General features: G+C 38.2%; 1 protein-coding gene across 2 annotated transcripts; it reads right to left on the reverse strand.

The window, feature by feature from the left end:
- Positions 1-2,500: 2,500 nt before the first annotated feature.
- On the reverse strand, positions 2,501-20,626 carry LOC114479751 (phospholipid phosphatase 3-like). Of its 2 annotated transcripts, none has more exons than XM_028473594.1 (6): positions 20,288-20,626; positions 12,805-12,959; positions 6,822-7,102; positions 5,752-5,809; positions 5,502-5,678; positions 2,501-4,508 (listed from the first exon to the last, which is right to left on the reverse strand). In XM_028473594.1, the coding sequence occupies exons 1-6, from the start codon at positions 20,424-20,426 to the stop codon at positions 4,380-4,382; spliced, it is 939 nt and encodes a 312-aa protein (XP_028329395.1). In that variant the 5' UTR covers positions 20,427-20,626; the 3' UTR covers positions 2,501-4,379. The 2 variants fall into 2 exon arrangements, with proteins under 2 accessions (XP_028329395.1, XP_028329394.1); XM_028473593.1 differs by lacking the exon at positions 12,805-12,959 and adding an exon at positions 11,132-11,289 and having other exon boundaries at positions 20,288-20,426.
- Between the last annotated feature and the right edge of the window lie 1,338 nt (positions 20,627-21,964).

The following is a 21,964-nucleotide window of genomic DNA, read 5'->3' on the forward strand; positions in this document are numbered from 1 at the left end:
TACAACCAGTGCCACTTAGTTATGATCAATTCATTCAGTTTTATTTATGATTATTTAAATAATAAAATATCAACTCCCAGCTTGGATTCATTAGTTCCTTTAAGCAACAATTTTAATCATTCATTCAGTCACGACTTCATTCTTACTGAGCGTCATTTAATGAGTCAGTTTGGAGCCTTATTACATCAGCTTGTCATTAAAACATGAGTATGTTGTTGTTTTAGCTCATTTATATTCTTTGGATGACTTAGTTGCTTTTAGGTTGTTTGTTTTTAATGTTTCATCTGCTCTTATTCTGCGACTGTACCTTTTTATTATTTTTTTTATTATTATGAACTTGTGACTTAGTTTTGTGACTTATTTAATTAGTTTAAGAACATTTTAGAATAGAATAGAATAGAATAGAATAGAATAGACCTTTATTGATTCCCATAGGGGAAATTCTCATGTTGCAGCAGAAAAGACAGACTGTAAAAACAAAAATAAATACCAACATAAGATAATAGTGCAAACATACGACTGTGGGACAGACATGGATTAGAAAAAGATGAAAATAAAATACATTTAAATCAAATTTAACACAAAAACAAAAGAACGACACCATAAAAACACAGCAATGCAGTATCGTACATGAAACTATGAAATTTGTTTTGTGTGTAGCTGTGTCTATCTTGACCATCATACAATTTTAAAAGATATTATTAATCTCAATATGGTTCTGAAATAAAGGATAACAAGAAGACTTAGTCATCAACATCCCCCGCCAGATTGGTTCACAACCTTTTCCTAAATGTTCTAAATCTAACTTAGATGTATACATAAAAAATATAACATCAGAATATAAAATTACTAATTACCTCAAACGTTTTCTAAGAAAAGCTGTCCCCTACCTCGAACAGTGTAAAAAAAAACGGAACAAGGGCAATAACTCTGGAAAAAATAATTGTGCGCTTCTCATTTTCGAACTCCATCAAGGTATTGATACCCTGAAGCCATACACCAAATTTGGTTATCCTATCTTAAACAGTTTCTGAGCAAAGTTGGCCCCTTTAACTCGGACAGACGGAGCTCAAACCTATATCCCCCTTCCACATTTGTGGCGGGGGATAATAATACAAACACAAAGCTAAAAAGGGGTTGGTGTCTTGTCCAACAGCTGTGTGACTGGACTGGATTAGGAGTCAAACCATCAAGAGCTGACACACTGACACGATCATATCATATATTCAGCTGTAAGCACAAAAAAAGTCTAAAAATACAGCACATACTGTAGCTGTCCAGGATGTAGTCGTGTTCCTAATTATGACACTGGAAACTGTAATTTAGTGCTAGTCATTACATATAGGGCAGGCTGGTACACAACAACATTGTTCCATTTAAACAAAAACAACATGTTTTGCAGCTTGTTAAACTAATCACTTTTCATCTCCCTTTGGGCACGGTGCCTGATCCACAGCTACAACTAATCAGCTTTGAAAAAAAAAAAAAAAAAATGAGCTCAAAGTAAAAGTGGCACACGAACAACCTTCAACAGCTCAACCTGTGCGTTGCCTTTACAGCAGAGACGAAGCGGGTTTGTAAAGACAACACAGGACAGTGCAGGGAAATTATACAGCTCCTAAGCATTCACATATGGGAATGTATTTTACCAGTCTGGCATAGTTTCTACATGGAGTTTATATTATTTCAGAAGGCCTTCAGGGAGAGGGGTTGAAGCCTGGAATGTGCACTATTTCCCCACAGGAAGCAGTGCAAGGAACGCCACTATTGCCCCACGCCCAAATCTCTCCATCACACGCAGAGTTGGCCAAAGGCGGGGTTACAGTATGAATGTGGTAGTAGAAAATTAAAATAAAAAATAATAATAATAATAAACAAGAGCACTCAGAGAACAGAAAACCTTCACCAACAAGCGCCAAATATCCTCTTTGCCAGATACTGGCAGTTATCTAGATCTGTGATCTTAATGATAATTCACACTTTAAAGCAAACAGAAAATAACTCAAAAAACACACGTAATGAAGCAAAATGCACAATGTCAACTAAAGCACACGACTAAAATGATTCATAAAACATACAACCATACATACATACACACACAAATGATCACAAACACACAAAACAACACACAAAATGACTTCATGGAAAGAAAAAAATACCAACAAACGTGCAGAACGACAGAAAAACACACACACACACACACCAATAAAAATAGATGATGACTCCAAAAATGCACAAATCGGCAGCAAATTTTCAGACAGAAAAATAACACACCAAATAACAAAAATACACGTCTCAAAATACACACAAATTGACAGCAAAAATTCCCAAATTGATCAAAAAATACACAAAATGAATCTAAAAACACACAATATGACTAAAAATTCAAAACAAAATACAGCAAATACACAAATCTGTTGGGTTTTTTTTTTTCCTGTATTGATGCTCATATGGGTAATTATTCTAAAAATAACATGAATGTGCATAATGTGGCCCTTAGCTCAGAGAAAAAACATGTTTGTGCCCCCTGCTGTGATCAAAGTTGCCCATCCCTGCTGGAGAGACATTTATGACAATAGGTCCAAATATATGGGAATCCCCTTTTTTCTCCTTTGAAAAATTGCAATAAAATGTGTAATCGGGATCCGATCCTAATGAAACTTGGTGGGAAAATTGAGAAACCAGCCACACAACAGAGTCAAATTGATATGACATATTGAAATATTGTCAATGATGAGCGAAATGGATTTCTCTCTTTTTGAAACTGATCCAGAATCAGAATATTGATCTGCTATAATGTATTGAGTCCATTGAGTAAGGTCTTGTTTTGGTTAAAATTTGTTCCAAATCTTAAATTTTCCTTTACGGAGGTAACCACCCCCCCTCAAAAATAATACATAAATTAAATAAAGAACACTCAACACTGGCTATTTTATTCATTTGTATTTTATTGGAGACATTTACATACAAAACCTTACACTCCTACAAAAATACCAAATTTTTTTTAATATATATATAAAAAAAAACACCTTCCAATTTAACAGTTTTGTTGAAAAATAACATTTATTCCAACTTGCTAAGCTTTGCCTATTGGAGCAGCAATGTTCAATGGTTTACACAGGTCTAAACCCAAAGTCACAGTAAACCTGCACATGGTACAGCTTCACTTAACATAAGGCAACATGTAGATGTTTGACAAGCTTAGCTAATGTGCTTCCACAAGCTAATAACAGCGTGGAATCAGTATATCTGAGTGATTTCAAACTGTGGCGAGTTATTAGTCAGTGGTCTTATTTTATTGTACAGGAAAAAAAAAAGTTTACATTTAAAGCTATAAGTACACAAGTAATCTTTAAGTTGCAGTATTACTACGCAGAGCTTCCAAACAGCCTCGTCGTCTTAGTCGACGCTATTAAGTCTAACATGTATGTGCTTCTGTACTAGCTTTGTGAGGTTTAACTTTACTGTTATGTGGCTGAAGGCTCCGTATGAATGTTTTGGTTGAGTAAAAACAGTGACTGATATAGCTTTGACATTTAGACACACTTAAAGAAAAGATCTCAACCACATGGACACAGATACATGGAAAAACACACCAAACATTTACGAGCACCCGCCTTTTGTACGTATAACAGTCATTTCATTAAATGGCTCAGTGGGGGGCTCGCCCTAGCCAGCAGAAGGAGGCCCACATCCAAAACTTTCACTCGAAACATTCCAACACTGTAAGAGTATGCACACTTTTTTTTTTTTTGGACAAGAACAATACAAAACGCACACAATAAATGCTTAAAGCATCACTTCAGGTCATTCAAGTGGTGAGAAATGATACTGAGTTTGGCTAAAGTAGTGCTGTGAAAAAAAAAAAAAAAGTTAAAATCACACGTTTGTCACCTACGAAATCCTTCCTGTAATCAAGGAATTTGTTTTCTTGTTATGATTTGTTAGTCACACTGTGAGTGGCTGAGGGAGGATTCACAAAAAGCTGTGCACGTCTTGGTTTGACAGCTGCCATTCGTGTTTGATTTCTGTGTATACTGGGCTCATGGAACAAGCCCAGCATTGCAACACAGTCTGCATCAGCCAGGAACTACCGTCCCTTTCAGTGTGGAAAAGCATTAGGATCATCTCCATGTTCCACAATACACTTCAACTGTGACACTGTCAGGAGGAAAAAAAGCCGTCAACATTTCCATGAAGAAAGCTTGACAGTTTTCCACAGCTTCTGCACATCATCCGAGATATTTGTCTGAGTGAATTTTAAGCCACTGTTCACATGTGCCGGTTAGAAAATACTTCAAAAAAAAAAAAAAGAAAAAATGGCACAGGTTAAGGCTTTAATATGTAGGGTACAATCAGGTAGTTTTTGTTTTTTTGCATTATGCCACGATGAGATGGTTGCTTCGCTCTCTGATGTCTGCGACAGGAACAAGATCTTTCTTCACTGGGGTCGGCGACAAAATGGAGCGTCGACCTTTGGTCTTGAACAAATCTGATACAAAATAAACCTGTGAGAAAACAGAAAAGACGAGTTTAACATTTGAACAGTGCAAAATGCCATTTTCCAATACAAAATCTAAGTTAGATTAAGGTACTTTTAAACCAGTGGTTCTCAACCTTTTCAACCTGTGACCCCCAAAATAAAGGGTCCAGAGTCCGAGGACCCCCACTGTATCTGAAGGTGGTTGAACACAGACATGAACATTAAAGAACAGTCATGTGGGTCATCTATAAGGGGGAATAAAGGGGAAAGATTTTTGGGGTCCATCCATAAAATCAAGCAAAATGATGATACATTGTTCTATGAATCTGTGATAACCACATTTATTTATTTATCTATAACATAAACTAATAATAATATAAACCGTTATCCAAGAAGTTTAGTGTTATTTGCGCACTCGTATATAGTCATCTTGAAGATGTAAATCCTTGTTTTAATCAGAAACAAAATGGGTTAAAAGTGACCAAAAATGGTGGAAAAGGTGGTGAAATGGAATTTTAAAAACCACAGAAAATGGTTAAAAGCTGCAAATTAGAGTGGCAGAAAAAGTGATAAAAAACTTTAACAGGTTCAAATTAGTTTAAACTGGCAAATAATGGGCATTACAATTGGTTAAATTGGCAAAAATAAGCATGAAATACGGTGAAAAGAAGTTAAAAGTAACAATATTGGTTCAACATATGCAACATTAGGTGGGAAAAGTGGTGGAAAGGGTTTTTAAATGAGGATGGAGAAGTGGCAGAAATGAAAGTAATGTAGCAAAAATGCATTAAAAAGAGCAAAATATGGCAAGAAAGTGATGAAAATAGGTTAAAATACATGGCAAATTTGGTGTACTTGCAGAAAAAGGGTAAAAATAAGCAAAAATGGGCTCAAATCTTAGTTTCTTGAAGGCGTCTGGCGTCCCCCCCCCCCAGTGTTTCGCGACCCGAAATGGGGTCCTGACCCCCAAGGTTGAAAACCCCTGGTTTAAACAATTGAAACTCCGATAACTGCTTACTATGCAGTAGGCCACCAAGGCTCCCTGTACAAAGCCGGCCACGACATCTGACGGGTGATGCTTGTGGTCAGAAACACGCGACAAGCCGGTGTAGAACGACATCATGACAAGGGTGAACTGGGTCAAAGGTCGCAGGAGGCGAGCGCCATGCCACGTGAAGCGAGACTGTAAGTAAAACTAGAGGGAAAAACACAATGTTTGAGTAAACAATGTAAAGGATTTAAACAAGAATGAATGGAGAAAAACTCACCACTAAATACAACATAGTGTACATGGAGAAGGAAGCATGTCCAGAAAAGAAAGACTTCCTGAGGAACAAAAGTCAATGTTAAAATATCATCAACAATGAGACTATCATCATGTATATTTTTCAGCAATGTATTAGGACTTTGTGTATTGTTTTTCTGTAAATTTTCCCACAATTACGTATATCTTTGTATGATTATTGTTTTGTACATTTTTCAATATCCGTTTGTAGTCATCTACGTGCCTTTGGAGTATTTTTGTCTATTTTTAAGGGGTTCAAATTTTAAAGCTTTTCTTCTTTTATCCCTTTTTCAAATCTTGCAAATGTTCCGTTTTTGCTTTTTTTTTTTTTTTTTTCCAATGTTTTGTGTTGCCTTAAAGCATCTGTACATTTTGTTATTGTGCTTTTGTGTTGAAGGTTTGGGAGTCTTTGTGTGTATTTTGGCCATTTCTGTGTACTTTAGCAGTTTTGTGGCGTGCTTATGGAGCCATTTTATGCATTTAGAGGCCGCACAAAATTAGCCTGAAAAATGTATTTGTCTGATCCGAGGGCCACATTATCAATATCTATATCAGTATTGAGAATGATGACCAATCGGAGCATTGATACAGGACAGAACATAGCGTTTGGTTTATTTTGAAAGTGTCTTTTTGTTGTTGTATATTTTGTACAATTTCATGTTGTTTTTGAGATATAGTTGGTTTCTGTTGTTATTTTGTATATATTTCTCAAATTGTATGTATTTTTGGAGTCATTTTGTGCATTTTTGCTGTCCAAAAAAAACATGAATTGCACTGTTGCACTATGTAGACTTTGCACTGCTGTACTTAACCCTGTATATATATGCTTTTAACCTCATTTTAAGTAGATGTGTGTTAGTAATGTATTTAAGATTTTAGAGTTTTTCTATTTTTTTTTTGTGTTGCAACACCATTCCAAGCTGCTGTAAGTTTTATTGTATGACTTGTTTTTGGAGTCATTTTGCACATTTGCTTTGGGGGCCACTTAAAATTAGACCGAGTACCACAGCTGCCAGTTGCCCATGTCTGGTTTTAGATGCTGGTTTCCAATACCTGGCCTCCTGAACTTTGCTCTCCAACCCCTGACATTGGTAGTTGGTGATATAACCCAGAGAGCAGTTGATTTTGGTGAAGTCAGGCTGGCATACGTCGAGGAAGTGAGGTCGCAGTCGGCCCACCGACACTTTGGCGATGTCCGTGAAGGACAAGCTGATGGCACAGCCGAAGACGAACACGCCCACCTGCTTGTACAGAGCGGAGATGTAGGGGTTCCCCACGAACGACTTGGATCCTTCGCTCAGGAAGTAGATCCTGTAGCTTTCACCAATAATGATCTGAAGGGAGAGTAAAGCAAAAGCCGTATTATTATTATTATTATTATTATTTTATTCACATGTTTAAAGAGCACCGTGGGTAAAACATAATCCTATTCCCATATGGATTTTTATTACCTTAAAGCTGCTGGAGACTGTTTCATTTATTAGATGAAGACATAGTGAAGGTCGTTGATCAATAAATAAATAAATAATTTCCCCAAAAAAAAAAAACTAAAGTAAAATGTTGAAATAGCCACTCTTTGTTTTGATCTTCACCATAAAGCCTTAATTTGTGGAGTCCCTTAGACATACTGTATGTACAGAAGTGTTTTTCTTAATTCTTAGCATAAACTGAGTGACTCCCCAGCACATTTCTGGTGTCTTCACAGACAAGGTCATGGCAAATCAATGGCGGATGTTTATTTTTGGGGTTCACACAAACATCCTAATCAGGTCGAAATTGAATGTCTTGTTTTGTTATCATGGGAAAAACCAGGAACAATTTAGAACAAAAAGGGTCCTCCTTGTCTCCAAGAAATCACGGTAAGAAGTAAAAACACTTCAATACACCAGTCTACGGGACTCGACGTCCCACAATGCAATGTGCAAAACTTTTCCGGACAATGTAAAAAATGCAAGTGCTTACGATAGAGATGAAAATTTCAACCTTTTACATCTTTTTTCAAGCAAATAATCTGTGACTCTTTAGGGGTTCCTGACTTCCTATAGTGTCAAAATGAAATGTTGAGACCAGGATCAAGAAATGTTGATAAAACTGTGTACCTGTACCATTCTTTTCCTGAGAGAAAACAGTGATAAAATGTACTGGTTTTTAGTGAGTGTACCCATTACCCAAAAACTAAAGTTGGACTGCAATGATTGGCAGTTAGGACGCACTGGAGGGGCACACCTATAACTTAAAACAGCTGGGTACCTTCCCAACCCTCTACTCATTTTTCTCTCTGGTTTTCTCCAAGCAGGTAATAAAAACTAAAACAGGAGAGGCCAGGGGGTGAAGAAAGGAGAATAGTTCAGTTACAGGAAGAAAACGGGGACAGAAAAATGTTGGAAATGCACCGAATTAATCAGAACAAAGTTCAACAAAGGAGAGAAGTTAAAATTTTGCAAAGGAATGAAGACGTGAGTGGAAGAAGAATAAGGAGGAGTGGGGGGGGCGTGCAGGGGGGGCACTGCTGGTTCTAATCAGGAGAACCGCTGAGCTAAGCGACATGTCTGATTTTAGTGGCCAGACTCAACCCGGCGCACGTCGGGGGTACGTTTGTTTTTCCCTGCGCCGTCTGTCTCACTCAAACGTCTCCGGTTTCACCGAGGGGGGGACATCTGACTGTGTCCATGTTAGTATCTATCTTTCATCAGACATTCTTTCATGGGGGCTGAGAAACCTGGGGCTGATGGTAGAAGTCACATTTGAGCAGAGGGTCAAACCCCCCCCACAGGAGATTTAATGAGCTGATAGACGACTGCGTTTCCACCATTCGGGCCTTTAGAGCCAGTCATACAACACAGCTGATTCCATGGGAAACAAGCAATATGGAATGAACATGTGGTTCTTTGTGGTGAATGCTTTAACTCTGGGCTTCTCAACCTTGGAGTCAGGACCCTATATGGAGTTACGAGACACAGAAAAGGGGTTGTCAGATGCCTTAAGGAAACTAAGAATATTTTGATCACATTTCTGAAGTCTGCCACTTCGCCATCAAATTTAAATGTCTTTTCTGCAAATAGTTTCCACTTTCAAGACATTTTCAGCACTTATAAACCCATTCCACCACTTTTCCACTTAATGTTGCATATGTTGACCCAAATATTGTTACTTTTAACCTCTTCACCATATTTCATACTTATTTTTGCCAATTTAACCACATTCAACATTTGTCATGCCAAATTATTGCCAGTATAAACCAAATATTCCAATATTGACACAATGAACCCTTTTTAACACATTTTTTGTAGGTTTTGTCCACTAATTTCCAACTTTTAACCAATTTCTGTGGTTTTTAAAATCCCATTTCACCACCTTATCCACCAATTTTTGTCACTTTTAACTTGTTTTATTGTTTAAAACAAGGATTTACATCTTTAAGATTAGTATATATTAGGGCACAAATAATAAACATCCTGTCTAACAGTGGATATTATTCAGATAAATAAATACAGTAAATGTGGTTATCACAGATTCATAGAACAATGAATCATCATTTTGCTGACTCTATGGATGGGCCCCAAAACACTCTCCCCTTTATTCTCCCTTATAGATGGCCCTGTTTCCACATGACTGTTCTTCAATGTTCATACAGTGGGGGTCCCCCAGTCTCTGGCACCTTTATTTTGTCTGTCGTGGGCTTGAGAATCCCTGCTTTAACTTATTGCAGTAATGCTGTAAAGTACTGAAGCCAGTGGGGTTTTTTTTATACTAAATGACATCAATGATGCATTTTCTTTTTCTTCCTACATAAATAAAGATTAATTACATGCAACATAAAGCCTGCTTTTCTCCTCTTTGTCGAGTGGGCAGCGAAGCATTGAATTAGCCAATATTAGAGTCCTCATCCACGAAACACAATGGTATTCCTCAATGCCTCATGGGGAGAAAAGCTTTGGGCAAGTCTTATTGTGGAAAAGGGAAAAAAGGCTGACGTTTGGGTCTTTACCACATTCTTCACCCTGCCAATTGAAGTATTAAACCAAACAACTGTTGCGTCAACCATAATTACAGAGCCAGCAGTTCGTCTCACCATAAAAGCCACCTTAATGGCCCCAAGCCTGGCTGAAGTCTGTTTTGGCTGCTTGGGGGTGAGATAATAAGGTCTAATGTTTGTTTTTTTTTTTCTTTGTGGGGGTCAGCCTGATAGGTGACAACACCGCAGGCAATAGGGTGCTGATCCAAGACTAACGTAGGGGATGGACTTTTAAACGTTGCATGAAACATGTGCAATGATAATGTTCCACGTTTCTGCACACAAATGGAAAATGTACAAGTAAAGCTGCTGGAGATGTAAAAATTCTAATAAGAAATAAACAGTGTAGGCCTCATCGATCAATTAATCAAAGGAAGGTCATTTGCCGAAGAAAAAAAAGATTCTCTCTCTAAAGTTTGTTTTCATCTCCACTGTCAACACTTGGTTTATTGACGTTATTGGAAAAGTTTTGCACATTGCATTGTGGGATGTGAAGTCCCATTGACGGATGCATAGTAGTGTTTTTCCTTCATTCTTACCATGATTTATTGTGTTTGCCTCCAAAATCATTGCCAAAGTGACTTCCCAACACATTTTGGGGATTTTCACAAACTGGAAGTTGTGGCAAAAACAATGGTGGATGATGTTTAATTTGGGGTTGACACAGAAAGATCAGAATCTGGCTGAAGTTGAATGTCTTCACGGAGAATGTCAAACAAACCAGAACAAAAATGCAGCAAAAAAATTAATTAAAAAAATCACGGTCTTCCTTTTTGGGTAAAGAAACGTTTCACATGACAATTTTGTCAAACACGTGGAATTTAAACTTTTGACACCGTGTTCACCAGAAGCTTTTAACATGAATTATTAGCAACAAAACAAGAACCTACACAATCCTCTATGAGGACAGACAAAGAATCCTTTTTTGCTTATGGCTCAGAGTTGAGGCAAACGCGTATCAAAATATGTTGTTTGAGGCCGGCTAGGAGGCAGTTTAACTCACTCAGTGTTTTCTCTCAGGAGTTTCAACAAACTTGGCATATCTTAGTCACATTATTGACTATTGCACAGGGAAAGAAAACCTCACAGCAGCTCACCAGTGCTCATCTGTAGTCTACTCAATGTATTTTGTGACTAGCATTTATACATGAAAAAATAACCAACAGTGTATTCATAGGTTTGTAGAATTCCACAGTAACTTTCATGGGGAAGAAAAAAACAACAGTTATATAGTCACATATAGTAAACACTGCAATCCTCACAACATACAAGTGCTGCTAGTAAGTGTGAAAGCTGCTACAATGAAAGAGGTGATGATGACATTAGTGGTCAGAGTGAGGTGACTTACAGACAGGATGGTGATTAGAATGCCAGCGGTGCTAAGCACACTGTCGCTAATGGTGTCTCCATTTTTGGCCGGGTACTTGATGGCCTCGTCGTCGCAGTAAAACCCTCTACGGTACGGCTGAACAGCGCTGGTCTCAATGACCAGGAAAGGCAGGCCGGCTAGTGAGAGGGTGCGGCGAATGGCGTGGAGAGGATGAAGAGAACAGGGGGTAAGGGGGGGTGGGTGGGTGAGGGGGAGAGAGATGGAGGTGCAGGGTTAATGACACGCAAATAACGGAGGTCAGAGGTCTGGAGCGAGAGGCGATGAGGGAACATCTGGGACCAGCTTCATTCATTCTAAGGTTTTCTTTTGTCCAAAGGCAGTAAAAAAAGGCTCAGCAGGACTTAGGTTTTCTTATTAAAGAATAATAAAGGTAGCTTTCAGCTTGATGAGAGCAGATGATGTCAACTCTACCCTGAAACAGGTCATTTACTATTTCTTTCAGTACTATTCTCTAATGTCACATAGCTTGTATTTTGGCTTTGAAACTTCTCTCATTCTCTTAATAATGACAAATAGCATGAGCTCAAAATTAGCCCTAAAAGCCCTAATTATACATGTTTACAGGAAAAACAATCCCTCAAGCCCAAGGGCAGTTAGACTATAATTAACTAGCAAATTGTTTTGTTTTGACTAAATGGGATGAAATTTAATCCGTGAGTAAAGACGAGAAGATTGTAGTGAAAAATGCTGTGGTTTTACTCACATTTCTAATGGTTACAAATGTATTACAAATACCTACCCTCTTAGGTATAATATGAACGCTTCCAACAGTTTGATCCAGGAGTGTGATAGAAAAAATAAATAAATTTAAAGCTGCTGAACATTAACATTTTTTAATCAGATAAAGACAGTGTAGGCCTCAGAGATCAATAAATCTAATATTAATAAAACGATATTAGAGGCTGAAATTGCCACTCGAAAGTTTGTTCTGACCTCGACTGTAAAAACTCTTATTGACATTGTGGGATGTGGAGTTTTGCAAATGGATGTATAGAAGTGTTTACACTTTATTCTTACTGGGCTTTACACAATCAGGATTTTTGGCTGATCACCCATCAGCGAGTTTAAAAAAACGATCACCGATCTGATCATATGAGGAAGGATGAGTACCGAATTTGGTACTTTTTTTTTTTAAACTACCTGGTACCAATTTCCGTAAAAAAAAAGGGATGTGGAGTCTACGGGACTCCACATCCCACAATGCAACGTGCAAACCTTTTCCGATAATGTCAATAAGAGAGAGTGTTTACAGTGGCGATCAAAACAAACTTTCAAGCGGCAATTTTAACCTTTTACATCTTTTTTTCGAGCAAATGATTTATGATTTATTGATCTATGAGGCCTACACTATGGATTTATCTGATAAAAAGTTATCGTCTCCAGCAGCTTCAAATAATAAAGGCAGAAGCAAATCTAGCGCTGGTTCTTCAGTTTAAATGGAAGTTCTCAACCTTTCAATAAATATTTAAACAGAGTTGACAGTTAGGTCAAATGAATCACCAAGTGAACTGTGCCTGCTGAACCACTTGTGTCTTTTAAGAGGTATTTTGGTGTCTTGTTTAACCACCGATGAATGGAGTGCTCTCACATGTTCTCCTCGTGTTCTCTTGCTCCACCTCACCAGGACTTACTGAGACCACGGGCACAGTGACACCCACAGCTGCCAGTACAGTGGTGGACACTGTGCTGCTCTTATAGGGCAGCCTGATGCTGTCGTCACTGCAGAAGAATCCTCTCCGGTACGGCGGGAATGGAGGTTTGTACAAAAACACAGCCACTAGCACAACTGTGTGGTGGAGCAAATGACATGAGCAAAGGTAAAGATAGAGAGAGACCGTGTCCAGTTGTCCACACATATCTGGAGGTTACTGAACAATTCATATCTTTAAACATCGTCTATTCACATGATTAAAAAAGAAAAAAAATTATTTAGTAAGAAGTGAAATGGTTTGAAAACCCTTTATGGTGTTTATATAAATAAGAAATGTAGATACAATGTTTGATAAAGCATTTAATTAAAAAAAAAAAAACTCAGGCTTTAACATATTTTGTTGTTCCGTTTTATCAGTATTATTTCATTTTTATTTTATCTACTGTAATGTGGCACTTGTATTTATTTAACAGTCTTTCTTAATTATGTAAGTTTTCTTTGTTTAGTGTTTATTCTTTTCATTTGCAATAATTCTCAAGCCTCTGTGACGCAAGTAATTTCCTTCTGGGATAAATAAAGTACATCTGATTCTGATTTCATTTGTGTCTTCGAAGTTGGTTAAACTCTACTCGCCAACACTTTTCATTCGGCTTTATTCAACACTCCTTACTGAGTGACTTATAGTTTACTTACAGCTATTTCTCAGATTTTGCTGCAAGTACAAAAAGAAGCATTCATAAATAATTGAAACCTGCACTCAGAAATACTCAAGTACAGGTAGATAAGATGAATATACAACAGTTTTTAAAAGACATTACAGTGTACATACAAGGACACACTCACCGTTATTATCCTTACATCATCCCACATTAGTTGATGTATTCACATTCACAGTATGTGTCACATTTTGTATCCCAAGCTGGCTTTAACAGAAGAGGTTCTCTAACAACATGTAGAGATTTGAAACCAAATCAGTCACTTTTTGTCAAGATCTCTGATGCTAACAAAATCAAAGCCTCCATCCCTGTTTTGATCTTAAACATCTTGTTTTAAAGGGGATAAAGGGTTTGACTGGTTCAAAGGTAACATTCATTGTGTAGTAGGTTTTGAGCTGCCAACTGACGACTAAAATGCACACACACACACACAGCCGACACGTTCAAGTACACTTTAAATGGCTTTCTGCCCGACTGCTTGGGAGGGGGGATTGGCTCTGATCGATTTGGTGTCTTATGCCACTTGTAGTGGCAGAAAGATCTTATTTATTACCCGACAGCAAGCATAGTGTGACTAGAGCCAGAAAGCAGAGCTCATTTCCTCCCATTTACTAAAAAAGCTTGAGTGTAGTCCTTTGATATTTGAGAGTGGACGTAGTACCCAGGAGAGACCTCAAATCTCTGAAAGATGTTGGAAAACACACTTTCTATTCACTTCAAAGGGGACATTTGGCTTTCATGTCCCGCTTGGAATAATCTTGCAGTGTGTCGACAAAGTAAGCAGACTGAATGGTAGTGGTGTTGTGGAAGGTGGATGATTCCGAGGGTTTTTATTTCTCAAACCAAAGGTCAATACATGTCTGAGTGGATGCTGGGACCCTAAAACTCCCTTATTTCCCTTAAGTCACAGACATGGTTGACATTGGCCTTTGAAGGTCCAGCTGAGTTGAGCTCAGGTTACAGACACGTTTCTTCATTTTACTGGGAACTCCAAACTGCTGGCTTTCATTCCACATTCAGCAGGATTCACATTATTAACTTTCTCACTCTTGCGCTCCTTCTTCAAACAAATATATACGGTTGCAGAGCAAAATAAATGAGCAGGGTGGGTATTAGCACTGTTGCTATAAAAACATACTAGGCTTTACTGAGCGCTCGGTGCTAAATGTCTGATCCTTTTGTCTGGCTCGTAGTCTGGACATGAGCAGCAGAACTGCACATTTGTTCCCACCACAGGGAGTTGTAACCCCAACACTGCTGATGCAAAGAGGTTTGGTCCATGTGAAACAAGATCAAACCCCAAAGCTTTGAGCTGTAAAAGCCCCTCACCACATCCACTGGCCCAAGAACAAGCCAAAAGGCAAGAGGTGATAGGGAAGGGCTGGATGACAGGGAGAATAGTAGGGCTTCTCATTTTACGTGATCACGGAAAACGAACAGAAAATACGGAATTCATGTTTTGAAACAGAAAAAAGAAATCTGACCAATTTCTTACTTTTCTCTCTCTCTATTTAAAATTGGGTACCAACATGACACGGAAATGCCTCACGTGCATGTTTTGGGACAATATTACGCATTTACATGGGTGATTGAATGTTTAGAAAGTGTGACAAATGGACAAATATGTCCAATTCTGCCAATAATCACATTCAAAATATCTCACTATGTGTAACGGTGATTGAAAATGAATGCAGAGCTTCATTTCAAGTGAACTAGTGGTTCACATTATTATGACTGCATTCTAATCTGAAAAGGCACTGGTTGAAGTTGGTGTAGTAGTTGAACTGGTGATAGTTTATGGTTACACATCGTGACAGAAGCATCTCCAATAATGCAAAACATAAGGTAGAGTCACCAGTTGGTGGTAATTTGAGGTTTCACAAATGTTTTGGGACCATATTATACTGCAATTCCATGGTATTTTTACCATTAAAAAGGCTTCTCAGGGTCCAATATTGTACCTAATGTAGCTATATAATCTTGCGTGACAATCTCAATATTGCAACGTACCAGAAACATATAACATTTAAAGTGAATAACAATAGTTGACTATTAACCCTATTAAGCATGTTTGGTACAATTACTGGAAGTTTAATAGCCAGTAAGGTCAACCAAACAAGAAAACATGATGATACGAAAAAATGTGCCACATGACATGGAAATGGGGTTACACTGACACGGAATTTGGGAAATTTTGAAAAAGAAAACCAGAGGCCCTATGATAGTGAAGGGATGGATGGATTGGGAGAATAGGGAGAAAAAATACTGAATATTTTAAGAAACCAAATAGAAAAAGCTGAGCTTGAACCAGACATTTGCAACCTGATCTTGTTTTTCTGACTGAATGACGAGACTTCTCATGTCTGCACACTCAGACCCCCTGCATCTGTATAAACACTGCAGCATCAGCACTGAAATACGGCATGTTGGGATTTTCCCCATTCCATCCTCTTCCTCTCTTCTCACATCTAGCATTCAAGGGGATAAATACGCCTGAAGTCTTTCCTGCCAACGACAACACCAGTCAGCAGGTCTGCGTATGTCGTTTACATCAGCTCATCAACCCATATGAAAGAGAAGCAAACAGTGATAACCAGGAGAGCTTTTTTGTTTTTTAAGTCATCAGCATCATCTTGTAGTTCTCCTCACCTTTTAAAACAAGCAAGCACTGCAAACACAGAATTATCTGCATGATGTCAAAGCACATTCAAGTTATTAAAAATATGGGCGCCCACCCAGCTTCAGCTTATGGAAACTAAAATCCCTCGACATGATTCATGCTGAATTAAATCCAACAAACTTATTCTGAAAGCCTTCCCAACACCTCGGAGTGAGACTCTTAAAACAAACGACACTTTTTCCACCTGCATGGATCGCTGTCTGCCTAAGAAACCTATATGTACAAGTCTGAGGTAGTTGTGGTGTAAACACAGATGCAGTTGTTGTTGGGGTTTTTTTTTTTTTTCACTCACAGGAGCCCTCAGACAACCTGAACACAGTCTGTTTGTCTGTCTGCAAGTCTGTCTCTTTGGCCAGAGGCAAAAGCCCTGGAGTTTTCATCTAGGAACCATATCTGGCAGCTCTGTTGGATCATTTGCATGGAATAGCTGGTGGCTGAAAGTGCTAAAGAAGCATTTTTGCTTGTCTGTCATCCAAGAACCAATGCATATATCTGACTAATCATTTGAACTGTCTATGTACATAGCTCAGAGTCGATAAAATTACAGGGAGCTGAGACATATGCAGTATCATCATATCGTGATAATCGTTATTGCAAGCTTTGTGTCGCATCGTATGGTACCCAGAGATTCCCACCCCTAACCGATATTGCAGCCTTGAGTATCGGCCGATACCAATATGGATCCAATACGATATCAGCACGAATCATACATACTTTCATGACTTATTTTGTAGTGTGGAATGTTAGAAAAGGCTTGATCAAGTGATGTTACTCAAACAGAGAACAATAGTCAGCATCAGTAGGTATGAAAAAAAACTGACCCATTTATTATGAACCAATTGGTTACATACATTTTAATCTTCAACATAATATCTACAGTATTCCACAATTGAATAAAATAAATTAAAAAAAAAAAAAAAAAAAAAAAAAAAAAAAAAAAAACTTAGATCGAGTATGATATCGGAGCTTTTAGATGCAGTCCGATAAAATCCGATATTCGTTTTCTGGCTGATATCGGACCGATATCCAATATCAATATCAGATTGGGACACCCCTATACGGAAGTAGTGCTGACAGCAACTCTCGTCCGAGCACAGCTCTGGTGAATCCAGAAACGTCGCCGAGGCGCAAATAAAGCTAAGCCACTCTCTCAATAATGTAGAGCCGATGAATGGGAGTCAGAAGCAGTGTGTTCAGCAAGGAACTCTAAACTTTATTCTCTACTCAACCACACTTCTCTATAGCCCTCTAACATCACAGTGCACACACTGAGTCACACCAAAATACATCCAACCGGAAACACCGCCTTCTCAACACTATGTTCCCCACCACTTCACAGTCACTGGGTGAATTATGAACGTAACTAATCGCCACAATATAATCCATTGTATGAACACCATCAGCAACAGCGAAGCCCCTCCCCTAAACGCGCTCTCTTCCCAACATGTTTGGACGCTTGTCCAGAGCGTCTTCGACGCTGGTGACAAGTGCACTGATTCAATGAGCACAAGCGTCCAACTAGGGGCGTGAGGCACAATTTTGACGCCCGAAACGAGTTTGGTGTGAACGCAGCATAAGACTTTAACACATATGAACCCCCCGTTTATTAGATTTCTCTCTTTTGTTTTCCCCGCTAAATGGAGCTTAAAAGTAACAAGAATTCTGTCCAAATAAAAAAAGCAAGAATGCATGTGCACGTGCGACCCAGAAGCCATCATCTATTCAGTGCAGTGTAGGCTTATTACCTGATTAGACGATTAACTGAAAAATGTGAAAAATCACCTGTTTCAGCTTAAAGGAAAAACTGAACCTGGTCACCTCAACCAGGGTAAGGGCACAGCTTTGCTAGCAAGATTTAGATCCAGTCTTGACTGACTGATATGATCAATATCTTTACTGGCGCTGGTGGTCAACAGGGAGAAGAGAAAATGAGAGTGCTTGAGAGATCAGAGAGCACAATCAGTGTGTGCGAGGATGAAGAAGTGGCGATTATAGCAACCACTGCAAGCCATTTCCTCCCTGCGGTCATTCCATTTAAACCACATCGTTGGCCAGAAAAACATTACTGGTTTGTTGATAAGCATTTCTGTGGAAAGGTATCTACACGCACAGCCATTCTTGGGGATTTACCCTCCACGGAGACAAACAATGAACCCAGACTAAATATATTTCATCTAGAATGACATTTGAGATTATTTTTATATGTGCTGACAATACATGGAAACATGTGGTCATGTCGGTGATAAAAAACAAGTTTTTTAACGTCAACAGGCTTTCTGGGTTGAAGTACCGTTTAAAAAAACAACAACCAAAAAAAAAAAAAAAAAAAAAAACACGTTTCACCTACAATTACAACATTAACCCAACATCTCCAGCTGTTCCACACCACAGGACCTGATGATGGAGACACTCACTCAGCCCTGACCTTTTCACCAGTTTCCCTTAATTACACCCACTAGTATATATAGCCAGATGTTCACATCAGAGGGATTCCAGCTGTAGAGGAATTTTGCCATTCTGGGAAATATAATGAGTAAGTCAATTCAAGCAGGTGTGGCTGGAGACCAAAGAAATGTCACCTTTCTGGAGCAGTAAATAAATCAGTTTTCCTCTAAAAATCAACATTTAAAGGTGGGATGGAAGGAAAAACATGTCCAACCTATTGAGTTTTAGGAACCTCAAACATCAAAAGTTTCAAAATATCACACGCCAACGGCAGATTGGCTAACGCCTTATTGTCTAACATTACTTGGTTTATTTATTATTCTGAAAACATCAGATTCCCTTAACCCAACATCGCGACAGAAGCATCTCCAATCGTGCAAAACATGCGATAGATTCGCTGGTTGGTGATAATTTGAGGTTTCACAAATGTTTTGGGACCATGTACTGCTTTTCCATAGTATTTTTACCATTAAACAGGCTTCTCAGGGTCCAATATTGTAGCTAATGTAGCTACGTAATCTTGCGTGACAATCCCAATATTGTTTTCCCTTAACCCAACAACAATATATATATATATATATATATATAAAATGTTTCCTTTAATCACAAAGTGAAATTTATGTGTTAGATTCTTGTGTTTGTTTATTGCAACACACATACTAAAAAGGATTTTTGTGGCATGTAAATCTATTAGTGATGGAATAAGATCAAGAAGCATTTTTCTTCTGATTAATCGAATAATCAGTTAAAAAATTTGATGAATTAATGGTTTCTGCAGCCATTAAAAAAAAAAAAGCACAATATGTAAACAAATATATATATATTCCAGCGAGACCTTATTTCTTTGTAGCTAATGACATAATGTTTGACATTTCTGTTTTGCATTTATTGCACTTTTGACACCAAGTGTGCAAGTACGCCACATATGAACTATTTTAAGTCAGAGTAAACAACTTGAGTTATCTACCAGAATCAGAAATACTTTTATAAACTTTTGTTATAGTGGCTCCAGGTAGAAAGAAATTATAACAAGATGGAAAAAACATTAAGACACAAAAAGCATACAGTAAACAATAAACAGAGACCAAGACGGTGATAATATTTACACAAATAAGGATTAAAAATCTACTACTAATTTATATATCACTTATGTCAACCAGTTTTAACACAAGAATGATGAAAAGATACAAATTTAGTTTGAGTCAGTTTTCGAGAAAATTACTCAAAATAACTTAAAATAAAGATGCAGGGGAGAAAAAAAAAAAAAAAAAACATACACTGGGCAAACTTGAAATAAAATATGTATAAAACATAATGGCTGTGTTTGAAAAATTGTATTTCAAAGGCAAAACTAGATACTTTTAAAATGTGTATAGTATATCCATAATATTGTTAAATAATTGCTCTTTTTCTTTGTCACGTGGGTTTTATTTGTTATTATTTACGTATTTATCATAGTTTAAATGTTAATATTTTCCAAATACTGCATTATGTAAAAAGTTACCACATCTCAGCACAACTTTTTCTACCTCTATGGTTAATGTTGTAGTTATCATGAAACGATGGAGCCTCAATGTGTTAGGGCTCCGTAGTGGGAACAGTGGGAACAGTGGGGCTCTTACCTAGAAACAAGCAGAACAGATCCATTCCGACCAGTAACTTTCTCCTGCTGTGGTCTTTGCAGGTATTGTTGTTGAGTGAAGGGCCGCCGTTCCTCGTCTCGGCCGCCATGGTTTTCTCATAGATCAGACAGCGTTGCATTTAAAAACGTCGGGCGCGTTTTGTCGTCGAAATGAAGTTTCTTTTTACTTGTTGTTGAAGTTCAACACGCGTCTTTGTGTTCACGTGAATCCTGAAGTGGAGTAAGTCTAGGGAATGTGTGGAAGTCCAGCTGTACCTCGTCTGTCCATTGAGTATCACAGACCGCTGGGACCACTGACTACTACTGACCGTGTGTGCGGTCACCGTGCCGCTTTGTTTTAGGGACGAACCTCAGGCCCCGCCCCTTCAATCAGAGCACGCGGTCCGCCCTCAGAGGCCAGGATGCTGGAGGCAGCTCAGCATCAGCCACACCGCGGTTCATTCATAGCCAGAGAAACATGGGATTTACAACCGTTTTTGGATCGTGACCCTATTTCGATATCACATATTTCTGGCAACATCCGAACACATTTTTTTTTCTTCTAGAATTACTTTTTGATCATGTTTGTTTCACTGTGTTACAAATACAAAGCACATTATTGACAAGTTGTGCCATCTTTGATATTTTATGCTACATGGGTGCTATGCGATGACAACTGAATTTAATTGAACATTATATTTTAAGTATCTCTCTATAGAAGCAATTCATCTCTGTCTCTCTGTGTGTGTTTTCCTCAAATATCTCTGTAAATCAGGCTTAGATTGACCTGAGACTTTCAACATGGCTGCTGCTGCTTGGTATGAGGGTGGGCAACACCAGATTTGTTTGGGTACCCCACCTCCTGAGTCTACGGACTCAGTGATGATGTCATCAGTCCTAGCGCTTGATGATGTCATCATTCAAGCTCTACATGATGATGTCATCAGTGAGAACATTGCTCCTACCTCTACAGTGATGACATCATTACATTTACAAATTCCGTGTGTATCTTTAAATTGACTGCTGTGGATTAATTACACTAAACAAGTCCGGACCGAGTCTCTTCCGGTCTGAAGGGGTCTGGTGTCACGGTCTAAGTTTACCTCCGTACTGAGATTATGACCCTAACATAATCCATTAAACAAATAAAACACGTGTCCGTTCACTTTGAAAACAACAATAAACAAAAATGAATTAATTTTTTTAAAGCAAAAATTCATTTTTTGGTAGTCCGCATGTGCGCGCATACACAATCTCAGTACGATGTGAACTCAGTACCTGACACCAGATACGCGAGGACAACAAACTGGAATGGGAATAGATGGGGTTCAACTCCATAGTGTCCTTGCTAAAAGCCAAAATATATGAAAACATGTCACTCTACACATTTCACAACAAACCCAAATGTCCCTGACGTCCCATCTTCAAACACAACCTAATTTGGTCATCCATTAAAAAACTACTTAACCTCCCTCTTTTCTATAGCAATACATACTTCCTACGGGCACTGCACTAGTATTTACAGTTAATTAAAATGATTTAAAAAATTAAAATCTAATATATTTTTAAGCAGTCTTTTTTAATAGATTAAAGATTTCAAGGGATCCCATTTAAATTGCAGAAAACCCCAAATAGGGTCATGACCCCAACATTGAAAAACACTGGCATGTTTTTTTCA

This window comes from Gouania willdenowi, chromosome 17 (assembly GCF_900634775.1).
Source record: "Gouania willdenowi chromosome 17, fGouWil2.1, whole genome shotgun sequence".
In the NCBI taxonomy this organism is placed as follows: Eukaryota; Metazoa; Chordata; class Actinopteri; order Blenniiformes; family Gobiesocidae; genus Gouania; species Gouania willdenowi.